Below are 25,861 nucleotides of genomic sequence, written 5' to 3'. Positions count from 1 at the left end.
AAAAGCAAAGCCATGTATCATCTTCAACTAAAACTGGCACTCAAGGCATACAATGCCTGCAAATTGTAGCTGTAGTGTTGTTGCATGGAATGAAAGAAAGAAAATTATACCAAATCATCTACTGAAGCTTCTTTATCCCAGGAAATGATGGAAGGATTGCAATGAGAGCATCATCATATCCAACAGGATCTGTGAAGCAAAGCAGACCAATGAGAACACATATGAAGTGAAATTCACAAGAAGCCCAACAATGAAAAGGCATCCAAAGATGCCAAACCTACCTCCATCCTCTCGTAGTATCTTGATGACCTCCCCAGCTACATCAGACTAGAGGGGGAAAAAAACAAAGGTTAAAAAAGTAGAAACATATAAATTAGCAAGGACTTGCCAAATAAATATTGGACATAAAGCCACAGGGAAGATAAAGAATAGGTGGCTGGGAATGGAAAAAGAAAAAGAAAAAAAAAAAAAAAACCTACTCCTTTCATTAAGCACATACAGACACAAATAAGTACTTTCAAGTCAAGATCCAAACCTCAATTGGGACCTCGCCACCAAGCTGTTCAACGTAGCAAAGCACTTGGCCCTCTTTCACCATTTGTTTCTGCGGAGTAAAAATGGGAATGCTTTTAGTAGAGAATGATAAACTCACCATGGCAAAAGTGCATTAAATATTTCTAATGGCATAAAAGAAATCAACTTGCATAAGGGGGAAGGGGGAGGGGGGAACCAACTTGACATCATTCAGTGTGATGGGCTGAAGGAAGGTGATTGTGTTTGGGCTGATTATCAATGGCTAACAGGATACCTCAAACTATGGGTGGCAATTTGTTTTCACATATTGGGTACACGTTGTGTTGAAGTATATGTCACATTCTGTGTAGGTCAACCCTAACTTGACCCATTTGATTAAATGAATTGGACCTTTCAACCCTAATACGCTAATTTTGTGTTCGGTTCAGGGGTCATGTAAAAAATTACTAGCCCTTAAATGCTGCATGTTGGGTTCGAGTCATGTCGAAACATGAATATAGAACTATATAGGTCAATTCTAACCTGACTCCTTTAATTAAATAGGTTAGACCCTTCAACCTTAACCCTCTAATTTCATGTTAGGTTCATGTTAAGTTTGAGGATCATGTAAAAAATTGCCTGCCCTACATGAAATGAAATCATATTCAAACATGGAAAGATGTGCAACAACCTAAACACCCCAACGACGAATTTCTGAGCCATGGAGTAAACCCTATAGTATCTCTCTTTTATTAACTTCTTGGGATGTGAGTTATGTTTCACAATGCTTTTTCCTTCTAAATTTTGGTTAAGGATGAAAAAGTTTCAAAGATAACTACAGCACATACACAGACAAAAAGTTAAAAACAAAAGAAACGGAAAGCTTTCATAACCAAAGGAATGCGCTCCGGAAAGAAATGTGTTTCATAAGAACAACTGTAAGTTTCAAACACCTCAAGGGTATCTTAGAAATAGTTAAGCACAAGAAAAACCAACAAAAAAAAAACAAAAAAAAACAAAAAAACAAAGAAACAGAGAGAGAATTGATTTCAGAATGTTATATGTTTTGGCTAATTAATAGTCAAGCCCTAAGCCCATGTATACCCCCCTATGTCCTGTTTGAGTACCATGACAAGCAAGGTCATTAATGCCTTTAAGAAATTCTAATCATGGTTATCAATGCTGTTTCAGTCATGGTTTTGGTTTTTATACTAGAAAGTAATGTACCAGTACTAGATTGTTTAGGTTATACAACTTCCGATTTGAGAGCATAAACTAATTTTGATAAATATATTAAAAGATAATTACGAAACCTTTTAACTTTTATACTGAATAAGTATATCTACCTTGTAGGCCATTGCTAGTCTATCCAGTATGAGTTTTGATTCTTTATTTCTAGCTCATTGCACGTATTATATAATTAAAAATAACAAATAAATTGAAGTTCACAATAACAAATAAATTGAAGGTTGTGAACTTCAATCGCAAAGACATCCATTCAAGTCACATCTCGCACAAATTCAACATTTTTGTGTTAACTGAGCCTACAAACCTACAAGACAAAATGAGTTAGAACAGCCTCATACTAGCTAAAATGGACGGGTACAATGGCTACAGCCGAGTATCTAGAACAAAGCAAACTAGTGTGGTGAAAGCATCTAAAATAGCAGAAATGATAAAAAAAGATAATACGTCACTTTTTTTTTTTGAATCTTTGAACCCACAAGAAAAACAAAAAAGAAATATCTTTTTCTATTAAAATCCACTAAATTATCTCAATCAATGAAATAAGGTAAGATTCATGCTTTTTTTATTTTATGAATAATAATTTTGTTGACAGAAAAGGGCAAAGCCCTCGTATACGAACATTATACAAGAGAGATAATCACCCTATAAGCTACTACAATATAAAAAATTAAGAAAATCTACAAGATTCGACAAGGAGAAGTTAGGAACAGTCCAATCCAAGAGAGATCTCAAAAAAGAGAATTTTAAAGAAAGTACGTTGAACTTGCAATCCACAAATAGAGGTCGATTCTTTTCTCTCTAAATGCTCCACAGTAAGAAAGCAGGAATTTCTTTTTAGATGGCCTCTTTGGGTTCGATACAAGCTTTTATATGAGCAACAAATCTAATCTTAAGATTACTAGAAGTCTTTAAATGAAAAAGAAATAACAAATCATAGATCTAAGAAAACTGAAAAAAGTAAGTCCTAAAGTTACTAGAAACCCCCCCCGGCCCCCTTCAAAAAAAAAAAAAAAAAAAAAATTGTAATGTTATAAAAAACCTGAAAACTAAATCAAAGGAAAAGAAAAGAAAAGAAAATGTAAATCCCCATTGACATTAAGGGGTAACTTGTCCCATATTAGTATCTGATTTGGAAACCAGCACAACACGTTACAGAAGATTATTGACAATAGTTAAATCTCCTAAAATCTATAATTATGTCTAACAGCACCTGGGAAATACTATTTGTCCCATTGGTCCTATGACGCCTACTACAACAAGAGTACAAAGTAACTCAATCCTGTTCTCGAGAGAATCAAAATGCTAGATAAGTTATAAAAAATAAAATATGTGAGTTAGCCCATTGTTTAAAATCCCATGGAGTGTGTAAGTCATACCTATAAAAAATGAAGAATTGAAGCTGATAACTAAATATTTAAAATCCTAGCACAATACATTATAAACATTATGTTTTTTTTCGTAACTAAATTATAAACATTATATTGAAAGGAAAAGACTAATTCCAAAGGCTATAATTAATCAAGGAATTTTTTTTTCTCGCTTTCAGTGAGTCTCCATCAATGATTGAATGAATTATTTTCCTTGAAATTAAACAAGAATCCTTTTAAACCAGTACCTCTTTACATGAAGGTGGAGCACGCTTTCCCTTTATGGTTCTGCATCTCCTAAAAAAACCCACCTGCACCACCATTCATGCTTTTAGTACCCAAAATTTACTGAATATAAGTATTACAATTTTTTATTGTTACCCTTGGAGATTTAAGTATGACCAAGCCTTCATCTGCAGCCTTTTCTAGAAATATCTGAACCCCCCTTGAAGGAGGTACTGGCTTGGAGATAGCTAAAGATAGTGTAGAAACAGATCCATTTGCAGTAGCAGGAGCTTCAGCAGTTGCAATTGCACTAACAGGAGAAGGACTTGGGGGAGGTGCAGGTTTAACTTTCCCAGTCAAGTCCCTCATGACATGTAAGTGAAATTCACCAAGCTAACAATATGAAGAAAATAATAAGAGGAAATATTAGAAAGCAGCAGATTTAGAATTAAGAGAAGATCCCTCATCCTAGAATAAGAAAAATTGAAAATTGAAATCATGCTTGTGTTAAAACGAGGAACCCCTCCATGGGATGGCTACTTCACGTACCCACCCCTGTCAGGTAAACCTCGAATCTGTGCAAAACGCCCCTCTACACTGATAGGGTAATACTCCGGCTTCATTGGTAGGCTAGCCCCAAAGAATTGTTTGCACTCAAGGTCATTTGAACTTTAGACCTGATAGGAATGCCATCAAGACCAAGACCAAGACCAAGACCCTTACCACTTGAGCTAACCCCCTAGAGTTAAGAATTTACACTTCAAAATGCTTACCTTTAATTCAAACTCCACGACTGAAGTTGTATCACATAATGTTGTGAGCAGAGATTCCACCTGAAAAATAAGATATATGGGACTAAGTTTTTTGAAAGGAGCATATGTGCACGCATGTATAAAGACATATCTGTGCGACTGCATTTCTGTGTTAGCAAAGAAATGTTATGACAAAAAAATTTCTAATTCTGGTAATGTAAACAAATGTGAGGTAAACTGTAGCATAAATTAAAAATGGAAATCATTACTGCTGGCAGAAGGGAATTTATGGACTTCGGAATTACTTGGTGTTTAGATAATCCCAAATTACAATAGAAAGAGAAATGTTGCTGAAAATCAATAATACGTGGATGACAACAAATATTAATTGTTTCTAATAAATAATATAATTTCATTAGAAAAGTGCAGAGGAGCTAGTACACAAGAAGTATATAAGAGAACCCCAAAAAGAAGAACAACAGTTCAAAAAATCAGAAAAACTAAGATAAAAAATAAATAAATAAAAAATAAAAAATAAAAACCCAAACCATTATGTGTTACTATCCATGTGTAAATGGAGTTGAATATAATCTTTTGGGTTATTTACTTTTTTAGTACATGCGGTAAGGCTCTTTATCAAATAGACATTTTGATTTCAGAAAGGGGTGTAGATGGTACATGTCTTGAACCTAAATACCAAGATGGTACTTCTGTCCAATATTTTAACGGATATACACGTCAAACCAATAAAAAACTACCAAGTGTCCCACATGCCTCATTAATATTATTTAAGTTATAAAATGATAAATAAATTTAAAAAATTGGGGGTGGTCGAACAACCCCTGGCTGGAAATGAGCCACCCCCACACAATTTTATTATTATTATTTATTTTTATGATGAGGAACCTGTCCAAAGTGGGGCCACTTTGTATACCCATTCATGTCAGGTGAATCTTAAACTCGTGCAAAACACTCCTTCCACACAGATAGGGTAATACTCAGACTTCGCCGACAGGCTAGCATCAAGGAATTATTTGCACCCAAAGGGATTCGAACCTTATACCTGATGGAAATGCTACTAAGATCAAGACCCTTACCACTTGAGCTAACCCTTGGGTTTTTAAAATTTTTAAATAATATTAATGAAGCATATGGGACACGTGGCAGTTGCTGATTGGTTTGACGTGTCTCTCTGTTAAACTATTAGAAGCAAGATGGATGCAAGTACCATCTTGGTATTTAGAGTTAAGACATGTACCATCTACACCACTTTTGCAAACCAAGGTATCCATTTGATAAAAAGCCTTACCACACATATTAAAGAAGCACTTAACCCTAATCTTTTCAGCTCTACTACTGAAATCACTTTATCTTCAAAGCTTCGTACATTCCACTCTCTCCAAATACACCACATTAAACATAAAAAAGCCAATCTCCAAACTTCCAAAATGTTATGACGCCCCTCCGAACCTTCACAACTCACCAACTCTCTCACTCTTCTAGGCATAACCCAAACAACACTACACAACTTAAAGTGCGAGCTCCATAAATCTCTTGCTACTTCACAATGAGGAAGAAGGTGATCGATGAATTCCCTACTTCGCTTGCACATGCAACACCAATCCACCACAATGTTGGTTCGCTTCCTCAGATTAACCAACATCAATATCTTTCCTAATGTCGCTGGTCAAAGAACACCACTCTTGAAGGAGTCTTAACTCTCCCAATCCTTTTCCAAGGAAATGGGAAACCCGTTGGTATGGCTAACATATGATACGACTTCACTTAAAACTTGTGCCTTTTGGAAGGGATCCAATATATACTATCCACGTCTCCTTGCCTTACTTAGAGAGAATATAACATCTCCAAGAAAGAGAATACCAACTCTACCTCTCAATTCTGTACAGGTCTGGTAAAAATTATATCCCACTAAATACTTCCATTTCGGAACTACATATGATATCCACCATCCACGCTTATAGTGTGCAATACTAAACAATTCTGGATAAGATAGCTTCAATGGTTGTTCCCCACATCACACATCATGCCAAAAACTAACCTTTGACCCATCACCCACCTCATCATATCTAACAAATTTTGAAAAAGTTTCTCAACCCCTCCTAATATATTTCCACTCCCATTCAACATGGCTCTATTACCTCAATACCAACCTCCCCTTAAATTATCATATTGAGTTTTAATGACTAATTTCCACCAAGTCTCCCTCTCCGTAGCATAATGCCATAACCATTTACCCAATAGGGCTAGATTAAACTGAATCATGTTTCTAACCCCCAAGCCACTTGATTTCAAAGAAGTACAAATTTTCGACCAGTTCACTACATGGAACTTAAACACACCACCAATTTTCCCCCATAAAAAGTTTCTCAAGTTTTTCAAGCCTATTAGCCACACCCACTGGAATAGGGAAAGAGACATAGTAAGTAGGCAAATTGGAAAGAGTTCTTTTCATCAAAGTCAATCTACCTCACATAAATAAAACCTTTTCCATCCAACCAACAGACATTCCATCTTTTCAATTATGTCATTCCAAATAGATATAACCTTGTAAGAAGCAACCAAAGGCAAACCCAAGTACGTCATTGGCAAAAAAGAAACTCTAGAGGAAAGAATACAGGCCAAACCATCTACATCTCCCACATTGCCAACAGAAACTATATTTCGCCAAATTAATCTTCAACCTCGTCACCGCTTCAAAACATAAGAAAAGACATCGCAAATGTCGAAATTGTTTAGAATTAGCCTCACAGAAAATCAAAGTATTATCTACAAACAATAAACAGGACACTAACAACTCTTCATTATTCCTTGACCCCTCCAAAAAACCAGACAAAAGTCTATTATCCAATGTAATAGTCATCATCCTACTCAGCACCTCCATAACAACAACAAATAATGGTGGTGATAAAGGATCCCTTGTCTCAATCCACGATAACTACTAAGGAATCCAGATGGTCAACAATTAATAAAAATGGAAAACCGCACCATAAAATAGAACGTGCTATCCAATCCCTCAATTTCTCCCCAGATCCACATATTTTGAACAAAAACAAGAAAGACTCCCACTTAACATGATCATCATACACCTTCTCCAAGTCCAATTTACATAACACTTCAGGTTCTCCAAATCTAATTTGACTATCCAAACATCCATTAGCCACTAGAATTGCATCCAAAATTTGCCTACATCTAATGAATGCATTTTGGGAATTGTAAATAATCTTTCCCAACCTTGGACATAATTTTACATACACCACCCACTAAGCTAATGGGACGGAAATCCATAATGTCCATAGCACTAGCCTTTTTTGGGATAAGGGAGACAAAAGTTGCATTACAACTCTTCTCAAACTTCCTTCGACTATGAAGCTACTTAAATACTGCCATAATTTCCTCTTACATAATCTCCCAACACTTTTCCAAAAGTCATTAGGACCTGGAGCCTTATAACCATTCAAATCCCTTACCACTTCTCATACCTAATTCATCTCAAACTCCCATTCCAACCAATCTCTCTCATTTGCATTGATGGAAAGAAATGAAAGGCTATCCTATTTTGGTCAAAAACTAAATTTTTTTTTGATAAGTAAAGATTTATAAATCAAAAGCGCAGAAGGACGCAACCCTAGTACACAGGAAGTATACAAGAGAGCGACTAAGAAGAAGAAAAAGAAGAAGAGAACATAAAAAGATAATCAGGGAAGCTAATCGCTAAGGGCGCTATCCAGCCAGCTGTCCAAGTGAAAAGGGTGTACAAGAAGAAGTGGATAAGGTCCTCAATGTTCCTAAACGAGTTCTCGAAACATCTAGCATTTCTCTCGTTCCAAATGCACCACATGAGGCAAAGAGGAACATCTTGTAGAATTGCATTATAGGCTCACTTATTTCTATAGAATTGCATTATAGGCTCACTTATTTCTGTAGAATCTGAAGATGTAGACCCATTGATAACTAAAGAATCCACCGAGTTATTTCTTCAATTATAATTGGCCACCCAATGGAAAAATTTAGTGTTTTTATCCCCCTCTCTTAACCATAGGGCCCTTGACTTTTTCTTCCAACTCACTTCTTCAAAAAGAATAAATCTCTCTAATTCCTTAGAAATATATTCCTTCCTTAGTTAAAGGTCGTCCCTCTGCAATAAAATCCAGCTCCCGGATACCATGCATAAGATCTTTCTTTTTCTTCCCTACATTACCAAGCACCTCCTCATTCCATTTCTTTAAGTCTGACCTCAAGGCTTTCAACTTACATGCCAGTACATAACTAGAAGATTCTTGAAAACTATTAGACAACCACCTGCTCCACATAGCCCTCTACTTTTAACCACATATTTTCAAATTTAAAATACATACTCCCACCTACAATCCAACATCAACGGAAAATGATCTAAGGGGATTTTAAGGAGTCTCCTTTGAGAAACATCAAGAAAACGCTCCTCCCATTCTGGACATAAGAGAAACCTATCAATTCTAGACCATAACTGCAACTCATCCTTATTCAACCAAGTAAAATTCCCACCAACAAGTGGATGTCCATGAGTCCCTGATCAAATATAAATTCCAAAAACTCCAATATGGCTGCTAATTATCTTGACTCACCCAATTTTTCACACAGAAAACGAACATTAAAATTATCTCCAATACACCACAACAACTCCCACAAAGTCATCATGCCAACCAATTCTTCCTAAAGATACCTCCTTTCAACATAATCATTTGGACAAATACACTTATACACACCCGCAAACGCCCATTCAACATTATCAATAACACTTCTAAAGGAGCACGCTACTGAGATATTTCCCACACAGTCCTCAATATTCTCCACCACTTGCCTGTCCCGCATTGCCAAATGCCCACCTAATGCCCCACTCGACCCCAAATATATCTCGTCCACATGTTGGCATCCCCATAAACTATGAATCACCTCCCTAGAAATATACTCCAATTTTGTCTCTTGTAAACAAACAATGTCTGCTTTTCCAACATCTGAGAAGATTCCTAATCCTCAACCTTTTCTCCTTCATATTCAGCCCTCTTACATTCCATTACACTATTTTGAGTTTCCTAAAGAACAATTTGAACCCCTCCCATTTCCTTTCTCTCTATTAGAGTGTCCTCCCTTTATGTCATTAACATAACAAACCAATTACCTGCACCTCCATACAAACCAATTACTTGCACCTCGTTTGAATTCAAACCCTTTAATCACCCTTCCCCCAATTATGAAGACCCATGTATAAAAAAATCCACTATAGTGAACAGATCCATAAATAACTCACTCACCAATATACACACGGATCTGTTAAAAATTGTAATTGCTGAGTTATATACAACAATTATATCATATTATGTCAAGTTCTATATAATTAAAGACTACATTTTTAACTTGAAGAATTAAAAGAGTATATGGGTTCTGACATACAACATACAAGCGCCAAATTTTCTCGCATGCAGTGACAAAGAAGGTATTCCACTTGCTGAATATAAAACCTACAATGTAAGTGTTGGTGAGTTGTAGTAAATCTCCTAGAAATTGATTTTATATTTTAAAGGGAGACCCAACTCTACCCTTTGCCCATCCCTACTACAAACATACATATACAAAAGAAGATGATTGTTTCATTGAATGAATTTGTTTGGAACATAGAAAAGTGAAATGTTCACCAGGCACAATGATGTATTGGCACTTCAAAACCCTTCCTAAAGAAAAAAAAAAAAAAGAAAAAAAGAAAAAAGAAAAAAAAGGAACAGAAAGAGAGTTTTTGTTTCGACTTAGTTTAATTGTTTGAAACATAAGAAGATACAGCACCGCAAATATATATTACTTCATAGAGCAGAATTTACCAAAACCTTAGCAATATCTGAAGAATATGTATGAATGTATTCATGAATTTGGAAACCCTGTAAGCTTCAGAGATCTGGCTCTACCAGCGCTAGCAATATTCTTTTATTTTCTGGATAAGTATTGCCAGCAAGACTACGAAGACATGAAGTATTAATAATCACATACAATAAACTAACAATTAAGACCAAACTACTTACTTCATATGAATTAGGAATGAGCTGGCTTCTCAAACCAGAAAATTCAGCCTCTTCAGAACCATTCTCAACAGTTCCAGCAGCTGTTGCATCAACAATAAATGCTTGTTTAACATAAGCTAGACTACGCATACAGTTATGGAAACACATTTTTATTCTTATTTTAATATGCAATATGGAAAAAAACCACAATATGTTATTTATAATGAAATAGAAAGAAAAAGAACTAAAACAAGTTCACAGGCCATTTAATTTAAGTAATTAACAAGAGGGGTTTTAGGAGTGTCACACCATAATCTATGGAGTGACAGAGTGAGAATGTGCACAAAATGATTTTTTTTCTGGGTTGTGCATTATGAGTATTTAAGTCATAAGAAGTGTGCATGAAACATAACGTAATATCACCACATTAATTCTACAGCAATCCGTGGCTATGAACTAGACTTTGAATTGCCATCTTCCAAAGATTCTTGAATGTCTCATAAAATCAATTCAAACTTCTTATATATCCCAGAAATGAGCTAAAACACCAGAGTAGCATATTAGCATTTTGGCTGAATTCTTTCTGAAAACAAGATTCGAACTTTTGGAAGAGTCAAAAAAGATTAGATCAGCAAGAGTGCAGGAACAGCAACATGTAAAATCAGACCCAGTGTGCTACTACTAACAAGTGGCAAGCTACTGGCAGGATCAAAAGATGCAAGTTCAATGATGACTTACATACCTACCTTAAAAAGTTTTGTATATAGGGAACTCTAAGGGTAGCACACTTTACTAGAGAACATGCCTCATAAAACGTAAGTCACTTGTATGACTGTCCTCTTTCTCCTCCCCTTGGGGCCAGTTTAAAAAAAAAAAAAAAAAAAAAAAAAAAAAAAAAGGAAAAAAAGTTTTATCTATCGCAATAAAAATAATGGTTGCAAATTTTAGTTAGCAAGACTTCTCACACAAGTCTAGGTAGTTAACTTGTATACCAAACAAGGTGACAAAAAATTAGTTGCAGTTACCAAACAGCAGGAATCTTGATGTGGTAATGTATATATATAGATGGATAGTAGCATTTAATAGCTTGCCTACTTCTAATTTCTCTGAGATTTTGGAGTCTTGTTCTTTTTTTCTATACTTTGGGGGTTTTTCTTATGTACTTCGTTTGCGCCCCTTTGCACTTTTAATGAATTTAAAGTACCTAATAAAAAAAATGTAATATATATAGATATAGTTTGTGCAAAGACATTTATGGATGGGAAATGATCCAAAAGAATTGTAACTGTTATGGATGTCAAACTTTGGATTGTATCAAAAATGTAATGGCTATAGATAAGCATGTCTTTATCTGTGGATATACTTGCATATACAATATGGTGCAAACTGGAGGATTAACTGAGAAAGACAAGCAAATTAATTAACAAAGAATACTTACACTTGGTTTCTAAAGATGGACTAACATGTACAGTTTGTGCTTTCTCTGACTGTCGTGAAACTCGTAATGTTAACCCTGCAAATTGTTGTGTTCTCTGTCCTGCCCAAGTTCTTATGCGAAACTTTTTTAGAATACCAATTCTTGCTCTACCAAAGTCCAAGTTTGAAATTCTAATATTTGATGTTCCCAAGCTACCTGAAATATGAACCACATCACAACTAAATAGAGTACAATATCTAAAAAGAATTTCCTTATTTTTTAAGCATTCTTCGCACGTTTATTCATGCATACTTGAGAATGATATAACTTGCAAGTGATGTACACATTTATCCACATTCTAGCAAGAATAAGTATAATGCAAAAGTTAAAAAAACAAAGCCACAAGACATGGCAATGGTCCAGAGGTTTCTATGCAAGGACTATAATGATCAATCAATAAATGTATATGTTTAAGTAAACAAAATGGACATTTAACTAAGTAAAAAAAAGGTCATGAGATGGTCCCATGCTCTATAAATTTAATAGATGACTTTATTGTGAAGTTGGACACAAATTCCACCCTATTGCAAATTGGAGGGCAGTTCTTCACTCTATACCACTAAGTTGCAATGATCATAACTTAAGTGTATACAACAGGATATAGACTAGGCTACTGAGGATTGTTACTGCTTCCACTATAGGACAAGTCAAGCTGTCGCTACAAACTAGTGGCAGAAATAAATGACTGCTTAATTTAGGGCTGAGTCCAAAGCAGAAGAAGTAGCATTTTTGGTCCGGCAGAAAGTGCCTATGGTAGCTTTTGGATTATGTTAGAGTCGATTATTAACAGCACTTATATTCAAAGGAGGAAATGTTCAAGCTACGTAATAAATATTGAGGCAAGTAACTTGAATGATTACTACTCTCACTACTGTATCAAGTTACAACTAACACTAGTTTTATGCCACTATTCCATTTAAAGTATTTTGATTTGACGGCTACAATTCATTGTCATTAAGGTTCTATGGTCTGTCATTCTTTTCTCCTCTCTAAACATTTCCTGGCAATTTTAAATGCTAAAACCATGCTTTGAACAAATCTTATAAAACTATGGTTCTTTTTCAATAGCCTCCTTTATCAATTCCTTACCCATCCCATAATTCATTAGCATACCATGATTGAAGTTATTCAACATTCTCAACAGTAACTCCATTTGAAATCCTGTATTAAAGATTCTTACTCATGCTTAAAATGATTCACTGCCTATGATAGCACTTCATTTTGGAGTTGAATATATAATAATCCCACATCATATCAAGCTAACAGAGAAAATTAGACATTGTTTTGTACTTTGTATCTGCACAAGTGCAAGACAATCTGCACTTCGAAATGAAGTGATTGATATGGATGATGATCCCATGCTGGACAATATGGATGAAGCAAACGTTGTTTGCTGAAATGTTGAAGCTATGAAGCAATTGATAAGCATTATATCATAAAGGAAAAGAAGGGTTAGTCTTGTAGGATGAGCATATCTGTTGGTGATAGATGTTGGAGTTGTACACTAGCAATGTGAGAAGAATGGATCCATAAAAGGATCTCAGAAAGCTTTAAGGAAATTGAGATTGAAGGTTAAGCCACACCGGGAACTACACCATACAGCATGCATCACCAACATGAATTGGCCAACATTGAGTGGACAGACTAGGAAGAAGGAAAAACAAAAACAAAAAGATTTCTGAAATTTAATGTTTCCAAGTCGTGCAACATGTAGAATGTGACAAGTTTGACTCATCTGTCAATGGCAACAAGAAGTAAACTGATATACCAATGTAGATGCAAAATTTGAAGTTGAAGATAAGTTAACCCTTTATTCATTACACTTCTCAATGTAATGGTATTATTGGACATGCACCTCACTCTCACCAGAGTTGAGCTTTTCACTAGAGATGACACTGTTTTTGTATTAGATAAATGAGTTTATTAAGAAAGGGAAGAAGAGGCAACATTACTACCGGGTGGGTATATAAGAGAAACACTTGTAATATAAAAAGAAAAGCAAAATTAACTCCTAAAGTTAAACAAGTCCAAAAGTTGCAGATTAGAAGAAAAGAGAAACAACTAGATGCCACCAGCAAAGTGAAAAGTGATCATAGGAACTCGAGCTCCAACATAGTCGCAAAAAAGTAAACCTTGTCTAAAAAGTTCAAGCATTTCTTTCTCTTCAGATGCACCACAGAAGGAATAAGGAAACCACATTCAAAATCACACTACTACAGCATCCTTTGCAACATGCCAGCATCTCCACAGAGATCTTAAGCATAAACCGCAGTCCAAACAAGGGGCCAAATTCCCTACCTATCGAGCAATGTTGAAATAGATGGTCCCTTGTCTGCCCCATTAACTATACAGAGGTAGCACCAATCTAATATAGTCTTTGCACACTTTGTAAGATCATCCACGTTTAGGATTTTCACCAAAGTCAGTCACCAATAGAGAAAGGCCACTTTATGTGATTTTGCGTGCCAAAGGCTTTTGCAAGGGAAGCTAATGCCAAATTCCCCCAACCCAAATACCTCAAATACTTGATAGTAAGCTTTAACCTCAAACTTCCACCTCTTTAAAACAGATCATACCATCCTATGCAACCAATCACTATAGATTTTCACACAGTACAATAAGTAAATGAAAGAGACACAATGCTTCTAGTTCCCAATCCTGCACCGCCCTTATAAACCGTAGGAAAAAAAATTACAAGTGGAGCATTCAATGTAAGTAGTCATAGTAGTATCTCTATCTACACATATACAATGGGATTTAAAGCCAAAACATGGACTGTGAGCCACATACCACATATTTGTTATGATTCAATCATGCACCACAACAATATCAAGCAATTACAAGACAAAGACTTTTGAGCTTTAACTGTGTGTATGTATATATAGTCATTTAAGGATCGTTACACTTAAAACGGTCTACGTCAGGTTGTTTACAGGCAAATTAACTGTTACACAAGTAATAGATTTGTCATTTTGATAAGTAATTAAAATATCAAAATTCTATGTGGTTGTTTATTACTTGTTACACAAGTAATAAATTCTATGTGGTTGAATCTCTTTTGGAATTAGTGAATATTTGATAATTAATATGTCACTTCAACTTCACTCTAAGTATGTGATCATACTGTTCTTTTCTACTGTTCTCCTTCTTTGTTTGTTTGTTTTCTCCCTAGTATCTATCTCAATTTCAACAACTAAAGATGACTTGCTAATCCAGACTTAGATATCAAAGAAACCTATATCAACGTTTGTCCTTCATTGTACTGAATTCTATTTATCCCTTGATTACTCTAACCCTATGCCACTCTACCTCTTCAGTACAGTTTCCAAACGTGGAAAAGATTTTACAACAAATTTGGAGCTCAAACCAAGAAAAGAGATTCTGCACTTATTTGGAGCTCAAACCAAGAAAAGAGATTCTGCACTTACACTACAGGTACACGAAGTAAAATCACATTGGTATCATTCACTAAATCATGCGGTAGACCTTCATGCATTCTATTTATGCAAATCGTCCACCCCAACCACAAAAAATAAATAAATTCAATCCCCTCATTCTATAATTCTTAACAAAAACTAGAAGAAAAAGATTAGAAATTTAAGAGGGTGATGACCATAATCAACCAAAGTTCAGGATAAACAATTCAAACCAAAGGACCTACAAGAATTTAATTTAAGAATCTGGGTCCACAGCGACAGTACAACAACATTTGATACGCGCTTACTTGTGCATGGCTATCCAACTTTGAGTTCCACTGCCAATAATTTCAATAAATTAACAAAACCCAGAAACCCAACAACCGAATCTTTCAAATATAACAAAAGGTTGGTTTTATCAAATACCCACGTTCCCAAATGAAAAGATGATGAAATGAATAGTCAGATATACCAAGCGAAACCAATTATACAAGTAAAACTATTGTCATTTGGGATTTGAGAGAGAGAGAGAAACTCACAGGAAGCCATCGGAATCTTTGAGGCTTAGGAGACTTCGAGAAAAGGGTTCAAAGTGTCGAGAAATTAGAAGCCAACTTGAGCTCTCTCAAACGCCATATATAATGAAAGCTCAGTGAAAATCTGAGCAGAGGGACACCCGGCCGTTAACCCCCAAGCTGCCAATTGAATTTGCCACACACGAACGGTCCAGCTGGACTTCGATGGTTTGGGCCCAGTAGTGCCCTTAGTTCTTTTTTTTTAAAAATCAAATAAATAAACAAATATGACCAAAATAGCCTCATTTAAAGAAAAAAGGAAAAAACCTACGACGACATCGTGGTTGTTGAGTGGGTCAGTCAGTCATTGGTAACCTACTGACCTACTGGCCACTGCCATACCGTGAGTTCGCCGCCCCTTGCCACCCCTTTTATTTATTTATTTTTAATTAAACGTAAATTTATATTTATAATTTTTACAGGGTATAAGAAACATTTAACATATGGGCGAAAAACCTTAATAGTAAGAGGGATTGATAGCGGCTAAAACATCGAACACTCAATGTTATAACTTTTGATAATTAATGGGCAACATTGCAAAATCAATGACAGTTCGAGGGGGTAAGCGAAGTTTTCTAATTTATTTATTTTTTATTTGGTAATGCCAATATAAAAAGCTCTTTGTGGCCTATTATTTTATTTTTTTTTATCATAAAACAAATTTATAAATTTTTATTTTTATTTTTACCAGGTATAAGAAACATTTAACGTGTTAGCCGTTTGCGTTAACGAAAAACCTTAATGGTAAGAGGGATTGAAAGCGGCTCAAACATCGAATACTCAATATTGTAACTTTTGATAATCTATAGGCGACATTGCAAAATCAGTAACCGTTCGAAGGGATAAGCGAAATTTTCTATTTTTTATTTATTTGGTAATTCCAATATAAAAAAACTCTTCGTGGCCAATTTTTTTTTTTTTTTTATCATAAAATAAATTTTGTTTAATTCTCTCAAGAAATAAGATTTATGAATCTCGATAAAACCAACTTCAGAAAACAAAAACAATGGTGATATGGAAGCAATTATTTATAATGTGGAAATATCATTGTTCGAACTTAATTTGCCAACCTTATAATAATTTGAGTAATGTTAAGGGTAATAATTTTTATCAAGAGATTAATACTAAGATGATGTAGAACTTATTCATCCGGGATGATCAAAACAATTAATAAAGAAAAATACTACGAGTATCAGTAAATAAACTCCACATTATTTTAGCACCCATCTTTTGATAAAATATTTAGTATTCATAACATTTCTTTAATAATTTATCAATGTCAAGTTTAAATAAATTTATATTCTTATTAAACGTGACATTTCTTTAGTCGCTATATATATACAAATGCCTTTTTACATCTCTTGTACATGTTCTTTCCATCTCTATAATTAACTATTGAATTTGTGGGACTCAAATTCACAAAAAAAGATAGACCACCTATGTATAAAGAGACTGCATGTGTCTCTTCCTACATTATATGCACTCAGTGCTTTAAGAACCTGTTTGGTTGTACAATGAAAAAATACGTTTTAATACTTGAAAAAAGTGTGTTTGCAATTAATGTACTGAATATAACTCCCAAGGTCAATCTAAGCTTAATAAACCTATAATATTAAGAAAGGAAATAAACCCTGAAAGAAAACTAAATCAATCATAATATTAAAAATATTTTAACAATTTGGAATTTATTGGTGAATGGATAGACTAAGGATTCCAATGGACTCGCCAGTAATTATCCTAAATCCATTCTCCAAGTATTGAGTTGTTTAATGCTCTCAATCTCAACTCATATATATATATATATATAATGCTACAATTATTCCAAATTTTTTACACAATATTTTCACACTCATAGGTGGCTTTTAAAATCGCAATTAAATATGAGATACTTCTTTATTAGATTTTGATCTAATGATAATTTTAAAAATTGAGTAAATAATTTTGTATCATAGTGTTCATCATGTTATTAACTCCAGGGCCACTTTCAACCTAATGAAGGGACAAAAAGGGGGAATTGGATCCTCTCCAGTCCATTGTAGACGGGAGAGTATCTAGTTAATGGCCAGGATCTCTTTATAGAGATCCCAAGGCCATAAATAAGACATATATCTCATTAATATAAATAATAATTTTATTTTATTTATATTTTAAAAACAATTAAAAAAAAAAGAAAATAATAAAAAAGTAAGCCACCCCAGTTGGGCGTGGGGGTGAACTGTATTAAACATTTCTATATAATAAACTCCTAGTTATGTTGTTTAGGTATTGAACCCTAAAACATTTACAAAATATTTCTTGGTATAAGTTTATGCTTTTTTGATCTTATGGCTGCTTCTTCTAAAGATTGAGCCTGTTTGTTTGTTTGTTTTTTTTTTTTTTTTTGGCATTTGTCATGACATGATTTGCTAGGATGGATTTCCGGTTATGGGATGCGAGCACTTGCCAATGATTTTCTTAATTCACAGAGCATGAAAAGACGGCTTGGTTAATTTGATGACTATTCTAAGGTCTTGTTTGGTTCCGGAATGCTTAGTCCATTGGAAAAAGAATAGCTACTACTAAAAATAGACGAGTATAGAATATAATAGCAGTTCATATTCCTCAGTTTGGTAACAACACACGCAAAAATTATAATTGAATCAAAATTATGAAAAACTCCATATATTTTTTTTTTTGAAACTCATATTAAAAATAAAAAAAAATGAAATAAAATGGGTGGCACGCACAGAAGCGGCCATGGGTGGGTGGTCAAGCCACCAACTTTATTTTTCTTATTTTTTATTTTTTTATTTTGTTTTAAGTTTAAAATGAATATATATATATATTGTGAGTATTTTTGAAAAATGAATTTCATTCCTTAAGGATTTGTTAATCTACTTATTTTTTAGTGGCTTAACTAATTCTGTGTGTATGAGATTAGTAGTCCCATGAGAATAAACTATTATCAGGAATAGTGTATTACCAAACAAATGAATAATTATACCTATGATTATGTAGTCCATTCCAATGGTCTATTCCGCAAACCAAACGGGGGCCTAAGTGTCTCCCTCTTGTCCAATTCAGTAAAAAACAGTGTTTTACTTTAGATTTTTCCTTTTTATGATGATTTTAAAGTATAAGGAAAAAAGGGTTTGAAGAAGACTGCAAGGTTATTGATCATATAAGTAAAATAAGTGATATTTCAAGAACAGTTTCCTTTTCTAGAGATCTGTTTTATTTCTGGAATATTTATCTTTATGCTACTCATAGAAAATGGTGAAAAACAAATGCAATCTTGTGATTTATACTTTTTTTTTTTTGGAGAAATGACTAAGACAACTGTGCAGGTAGGTTGAAGGATGTTGACAATTTTACTTCAACTGATGTGAAGATAATGTGACATTTTGACACTTGTTCTTTCTAGCTCCTGCTACTGGTTTATGCAAGAGAACTTCTTGTGCAGAAAAACAGTTTAGATACAATCAAGAACATTGCAGATGTCTGCTGTGTTCAGTTCTCTGCTCATTCACATTTGCTGGCCTTTGGAGTTGATGATTATAGAACTTACTGCTATGATCTTCAGTTTTCTACCAAATCTAACAAGGGTATTTGGGATAGTTACTATTGAATTTTGATGAAATAGTAATTTTAAAACCTACATCACTTTTGAGAGATAAAAAGGAGATAAATTCTTACTTGTAAGATTACTCTAAGTATCAGCTGGCCATGTAAAAGCTGTGAACTAGGTGGACTTCTTGGACTCTAAAACACTTGTTTCTGCATCCACTGACAACAAATTAATGTTTTGGGATCTCAACAAAACCAATCCTAGTGGTCTGTCCAATAATGCTTGCAGCTTAACCCTTACTGGGCATTCTAATGAGAAGGTTTGTTTTCTTATGATAGAATCTGTTTACATTTCTTTCTTGATTCAACATCTAACATTTATCTTGGTTTGATTAAAATTCTAGTTTTTCTTCCTTTTCTTAATCTGTTCATCTTTGCACCTCTTGCTTCCTCAGAAATTTGTGGGCTTATCCACTGCTGATAGTGTTATATAGCATGTGGTTCAAACAAATGAGGCATGTATTCATTGCCAGTGTCACACTGGTTTTTTGATTATTCAATTAAGAGGATTTTTTATTTTTTATTTTTATTTTATCATTCTATGTTCTCTTCTTTTTAATTGAAGAAGATTAAAAAAAAAATGGGAAAATACATTTTACCCCCCTGAACTATCCATCCATTTGTACTTTTAACCCCAATATCTAAAAAGTGACACTTTACACCCCCCCCCCCCCAAAAAAACTTCCAAATTGTTGCAATTCGACCGTTTTGACTTCTTTTTTTCCCAAAATGCCCCCATCCCAAGTTTAAAAATAAAAAATAAAAAAAATTAAAGGGTGGCTGGCCATCTCAGTTGGGCTTGGGGGTGGCTTCGGCCACCCTAGACCGGCCACCCCTTAATTATTTAATTTTTTTTTTTTTTTAACTTGGGATGGGGGCATTTTGGAAAAAAAAAAAATTCAGAATGGTCGAATTGCAACAATTTGGAAGTTTGGGGGTGCAAAGTGTCACTTTTTAAACATTGAGGTTAAAAGCGCAAATTGGTAGATAGTTCAGCCTGTTAGGAAGTAAAATGTATTTTCCCATTAAAAAAATCTTCTTGCATCTATTCAGTTCATCATATCTACATTTTCTTTTCATGAGAGAATGAGCTTCTCTAATTACTTAGGCTTACTATAGATCTCTGTCTATGCCAATTACTTCACACAAGTTTAACTCCTTTGATCCTCAGAACAAATGCAGATTTCTTTAGCCATTAATATGATTTTCCAGTGAAGGACTAGCTAGCATTTGGTAGCAGACTTGTTAATTTGTTCAAGGACAGCTCAGAGGAGTTGTTGACTCTTTACAAGAAATTTCTTATTTAGTTATGTTTAGAAAATTAATGTCTTAGGTAAGAAGCTGCTATTGTAAATTTTATTGAATTTGATGTATATGAAAAAATAAATGCTTCTTTGCATTCTCGCGTACATTTCTACTGAGTTTTTTTTTTTTTTTTTTGAAATGGTATTCATTAACCGAGCTTAAAAACTCAACATTCCTTGGATACAATAGATTGCACACACTGTGGGAAAAGCCCCCTCCATTCCTGGGCTGCGTCATACCCGAGAGCCAGCTTGGCGAGTTGGTGAGCAGCACCGTTGGCCGATCTGCTAACGTGTTGAACTCCCCACCTTTGCCATGTTTGCAGTCTCTCCTTTGCATCATTTACCGCATGCCCATATATCGACCAGCATCCATCTTCCTTTTGCAGCATTTGGACAATTTCTAAGGAGTCCCCTTATGCCGTAATTCCAGTCGTTGTGCCAACATCACCGCTTCCCTTGCCGCAATAGCTTCCACCATAGTTGGGTCCTGCACGTACTCCTTGCTCGTGCAAAACATGACAATAGCTCTTCCATCATGGTCACGAACCAATACACCAACGCCCATCCTGTTTCGCCTTTTGTCCACCGAGGCATCCCAGTTGATCTTCATAAAGCCCTGAGGCGGTTTGGTCCAAGTAGCAGAAGGAGCTGGCCCCGACACTACCTCCCTCCTTGGTCTTCGTTTGGAGAATGTACACCAGTTTTCTACTTGGTCCTTGGCCCAGCGTATTAAAGTGCTTGGAGCAGTCAATTCCCCCCCAAACACCACCGAGTTTCTCCTTACCCAGATTTGTCGAGCTACTACCGCCATAAATTGTAGCTGATCCGCATCCAGTCTCTCCATCAAATGGGCCATAATATCTCTTAAATTATCATCACTACTGGAACATTTACTAATTTTGGGAGAGCACTCAGTCCACACATCTCTGGCCGATGGACAACTCCAAAGTATATGGCCAACCGTTTCAGTTGTCAAACTACAAATCGGGCAGGAAGGCTCTTGAACAATCTTTCGTTTATACAACATCTCCTTGGTGGGCAAGATATTGTTGCATGCTTGCCACATGAAAGTTTTAACCACACTTGCTCCTTGGATCTTCCAAATCCCTTTCCACACCTTCTTAAGCAGATTTTCTTTAGAACAGCTCCCTTCTTCCCTTTGCCCAATTTCTTTGGCTAGATGATAGGCACTCCGCACGGTGAACACACCATTTTTCCCCCTTGCCCAGACCAGCTTATCTCTTCTAGTATTGGGACACACCACCATTCCACATATCGCCCTAGCTTCATCTTCATTAAACACATTATGCACCAAGGCCGTATCTAACCACTGAGTATCAAGATTAAGGAGAGCACTCACTTTAGCATCTCTAGGTAAAATTTTAATTGGAGACTGGATTTATGTGAACCATTAGATGGGAGCCACCGATCTTCCCATATCCGGACTGATTCTCCGTTGCCAATGCGCCACATTAAGCCTTCATTGAGTAGGCTTTTAGCATTCCATATACTTCGCCACGCGTATGATGGTTTCCTCCCCAAATTTGCTCCCAAGAAAGCCCCTTGTGGGTAATATTTTTCTCGAAATATAGTAGATGCTAAAGTGTCGGGGTTGTTCAAAAATCTCCAACCTTGCTTCGCGAGGAGCGCTAAATTGAACATTTCAAGGTCACGAAACCCCAACCCGCCACACTCCTTTGCTATACCCATCTTGTGCCAACTCATCCATGCAATCCGCGAATCATTCTCCTTATACTCCTACCAAAACTTAGCCATCATGGAATTAATGTCCCTACAAAGCGTTTGGGCAATTGGAAAACACTCATTGTGTATGTTGGGATTGACTGCACCACGGCCTTCAAAAGAACTTCCTTCCCTGCTTGCGAAAGGAACTTCTCCTTCCACCCATTTATGCGGTCCCAAATCTTCCCTGTAATGTTTGTGAAGGTACTCACCTTTGATCTCCCAATTAAAGCTGGTAAACCCAAATATTTCTCGTACCTAGCTGTGGAGTTCACCCCTACTGCAGCAAGAATAACCATTTTGGCTTCAGTCTTGGTATTCTTACTGAAGAAAATGGATGTTTTGCTTCGATTCAATTGTTGGCCCGAGGCTTTCTCATACACCTCCAAAACTTCTTGAATACGATTCCACTCCAAAATACTAGCCCGGCAAAAAAGTAAACTGTCGTCCGCAAATAGAAGGTGATTTACCTTCGTTCCTCCTCGAGCAATGGGGAGTCCTGAAATCCGTCCCTCCCGTTCTGCCTTTTTCAGCAAGGTGCTAAGTCCCTCCGCACATAAAATAAATAGGTAAGGAGATAATGGGTCCCCTTGCTGTATACCCCGAGTTGGCACAATTTTCCCATAAGGTTGGCCGTTGATAAGGATAGAATATGTGACTGTGCGGACACATGTCATCACTTTCTCCACCCATTCCACTGCAAAACCCAATCCTACCATAATAGCCTCTAAAAAAGCCCATTCAACCCGATCATAGGCCTTACTCATGTCTAACTTAAGTGACATATACCCTTTCCTGCCCGGCATTCTAGCATCCATCGTATGAAGGGCTTCAAAAGCCACCAAGATATTGTCTGTTATTAATCGGCCTAAAATGAATGCGCTTTGATTGGGAGAAATAATCTGTGACAAAACCTTCTTCAGCCTGTTAGCTAGGACTTTAGCAATCAACTTATAAATGACATTACATAAACTGATGGGTCTATATTCAGTAATACGTGTGGGATCTTTGGTCTTTGGAATTAAAGTGATATAAGTCTTATTGATAGAGGAGTCAAAATTTCCGTTATTCGGATAATCTAGCACAGCCATACATACCTCCTTGTTAATCGTGCCCCAGGAATGTTGGTAAAATACCGCCCACATACCATCAGGTCCGGGAGACTTTAAAGGATGCATCTGATGCAATGCGCTTTCCACTTCACACTGAGTGAACGATTTGAGAAGCGTATTATTCATCTCCTCCGTAACTCTCCCCTCCATCCCAGCCAAACACTCATCCACTCCTGGACTGCCCCGGTGGTGAAAAGCTTTTGGTAGAACTCAATGAAGGCACTACTAATTTCTTCTATTTTGCTCCACTCGTTCCCCCCTTCATCGATTATCTTTCCAATATGATTGATTTTCCGTCGATGGCTTGCCCAAGCATAAAAGAATGGGGTATTACGGTCGCCATGTTGGTACCAATTTTGTTTAGCCCATTGCTTCCACCGCGTGTCTTCTTGCTCCAACAGAATATCAATCTCGCCTTGCAACACTTTGATATTGCCCACATTTTCCGAATTCTCCTGCTGCTGTATCGCTTCCAACTCCTTAGTCTTTTCCTTTAACTTTTTCTCCACACGCCAATATTTTTGCCAACTCCATTTACGCAAATTAGCTTTGCATGCAGCTAATTTTGCCTGCACACTGATTATACTCGACCCTCCCAACTGCTCCGATTCCCATGCCTTTTTGATGATCCCACTTGCTTCTTCGTCATGTAGCTATTGTGCCTCAAATTTTGATCCGCGGGAGGGACCTGCCAAGGCTTCGTCCTTGTCCGTGTAGGTGAGTAGGAGTGGCTTATGGTCTGATGTACGTGCCGCCAACACCCGCAGCTCAAACTTTTTGAAGAGATTGCACCATCCTGTAGTGGATGTGGCCCTATCCAGTCGCTCCTTAATGAACCCATCATCTTCTCTGCGATTGTTCCACGTGAACTTCGAACCAATGTAGCCCAAGTCACTAAGATTGCAGTCGTCAAGAGCATCCCTAAACTGTCCCATTTGCGTCTCCTTCCGAAGATTAACTCCCACTTTCTCACTTTGATCTGTAATCTCATTATAATCCCTAATACATAACCATGGCAGCGAGAAAAATTGTTTGAGATGTCTCAATAGCGACCATGACTCATGCCGCTTGGACCAATCCGGTTGGCCATAGAAACCAGTCAGCTTCCATCCGCTTCTCTCATCCCCAATTTTCACCACTGCATTTGAATAGTTTTGAATTTCTAGCATGTCTTTCTCCTTCCAAAAGAGCCCAAGCCCTCCACTCCTTCCTTTGGGTTCCACCACAAACATTCCTTCAAACCCAAGCTTCACTCTTATTACTTCCATTTTATTTTTCCGACATTTTGTTTCAATAAGAAACAAAATGGTGGGCTTTTTTTCCTTTGTCAATTGACAAAGGTCCCGAACTATCCGAGGGTGCCCAATCCCTCGGCAGTTCCAACTTAGGAGACTCATTGGGATTGGCGGGGCTGTATAATAGCCACCGCCACGTTACTTTCTTCTTGGTTTTCCACCACAATATCCCATTTATTTCGCTTCCCTCGCCTCCCAGCCTTGTCACCAGTGTCATGGTGAGTACCCTTCCTTTTTCCGTTTGTTAAACTCTCACTTTCCTTGGCCAAAAACTTATCAGTATGCTTCCCCACACGAGCCCTCCTCTTCCATACCCTCAAGTTGCTACCCACCGGGCCTACCATGCATTCATGGGTTGACTCTTGGCTTGGGCTATTAGTGACTTCCATGGGTGAGTTTTGGGTCCCCACCTCCATGTTGATCCTTTCTTTAGGACCCATTCCGTCACCCAACGTAATTCTCGCTTTATTTATTGTGGCCCCAAGTGGTGAGTCACCCCGAAGCTCCTTCTTTCCCTATTTAGCCCCTCCTACTGTCCTTCCATTTATATCTGCTATGTCTACACCTATAATCTGCTCAGCCGAATCTCTCTCGCCCTCCTTTCCTTTTTCGTCCGCCCCTCCTTTGAGACAAACATGGCAAGAGCCAGAATCTTCCGATCCTGTCCCTTAACTCCTATTGGTCCCTGAACTAGGGCTACCGTGAGCCCCGGAAGTTCCCATATTCACCTTGTGTTTCCCGAGGTGGCCGTCACCTGCAACCCTTTCCCCCTCCTGGCTGCGCTGCCATCCCTCGTCACCTGCTGGAGCATGGAAGTCACTGTCGGTTCGCTTTCTTCTGTCGTCCACCTGAAGCCAAACTCCCCATTGCTTTTTGTCTTCTGGTGAGCTCCATCTGGTACTCCTTTGTATAGGGCATCTTTTTTTTCCATGGATGATTCTACCACAGTCGAAGCACATTGATGGTAATTTCTCGTATTTGAAGATAACCCAGTAGGATTTTCCTGGCAAATTGAGGGCCCTTCCCCTATCAAGAGGTTTTGTTAGGTACAAAACCACTCGAATCTGCAAGCACTGTCCCCAGCCCACACCTTCTTCGGCAACATCAACCTCCATTAGCTTCCCTAACGACGCCCCAATTTTCTCACCGATCCTCTTGGACATGAAAAGTAATGGCAT

At 36.7% G+C, this 25,861-nt stretch overlaps 2 protein-coding genes across 2 annotated transcripts; both read right to left on the bottom strand.

Moving 5' to 3' along the window:
- Window positions 1-15,758, bottom strand: LOC132187302 (uncharacterized). The gene is made up of 9 exons (XM_059601575.1): window positions 15,585-15,758; window positions 11,591-11,785; window positions 10,174-10,253; window positions 4,127-4,186; window positions 3,510-3,746; window positions 3,377-3,439; window positions 536-604; window positions 282-327; window positions 1-189 (listed from the first exon to the last, which is right to left on the bottom strand). The coding sequence occupies exons 1-9, from the start codon at window positions 15,592-15,594 to the stop codon at window positions 119-121; spliced, it is 831 nt and encodes a 276-aa protein (XP_059457558.1). The 5' UTR covers window positions 15,595-15,758; the 3' UTR covers window positions 1-118.
- A 9,593-nt stretch (window positions 15,759-25,351) lies between these two features.
- On the bottom strand, window positions 25,352-25,861 carry LOC132187987 (uncharacterized). The gene has a single exon (XM_059602409.1). The coding sequence runs from the start codon at window positions 25,859-25,861 to the stop codon at window positions 25,352-25,354; it is 510 nt and encodes a 169-aa protein (XP_059458392.1).

The sequence above is a fragment of the Corylus avellana genome, chromosome ca7 (genome assembly GCF_901000735.1).
Source record: "Corylus avellana chromosome ca7, CavTom2PMs-1.0".
NCBI lineage: Eukaryota > Viridiplantae > Streptophyta > Magnoliopsida > Fagales > Betulaceae > Corylus > Corylus avellana.
This window is presented reverse-complemented; position numbering and strand designations above follow the sequence as displayed.

Coding starts and splice junctions, on each gene's coding strand:
- LOC132187302 (XM_059601575.1), bottom strand. Junction 328..535: donor GTGGCGAGGTCCCAATTGAG/GTTTGGATCTTG, acceptor TTCCCCCTCTAG/TCTGATGTAGCTGGGGAGGT. Junction 190..281: donor GATACTACGAGAGGATGGAG/GTAGGTTTGGCA, acceptor TTTGCTTCACAG/ATCCTGTTGGATATGATGAT.
- LOC132187987 (XM_059602409.1), bottom strand. CDS start 25,861: ATGCCATTACTTTTCATGTCCAAGAGGATCGGTGAGAAAATTGGGGCG.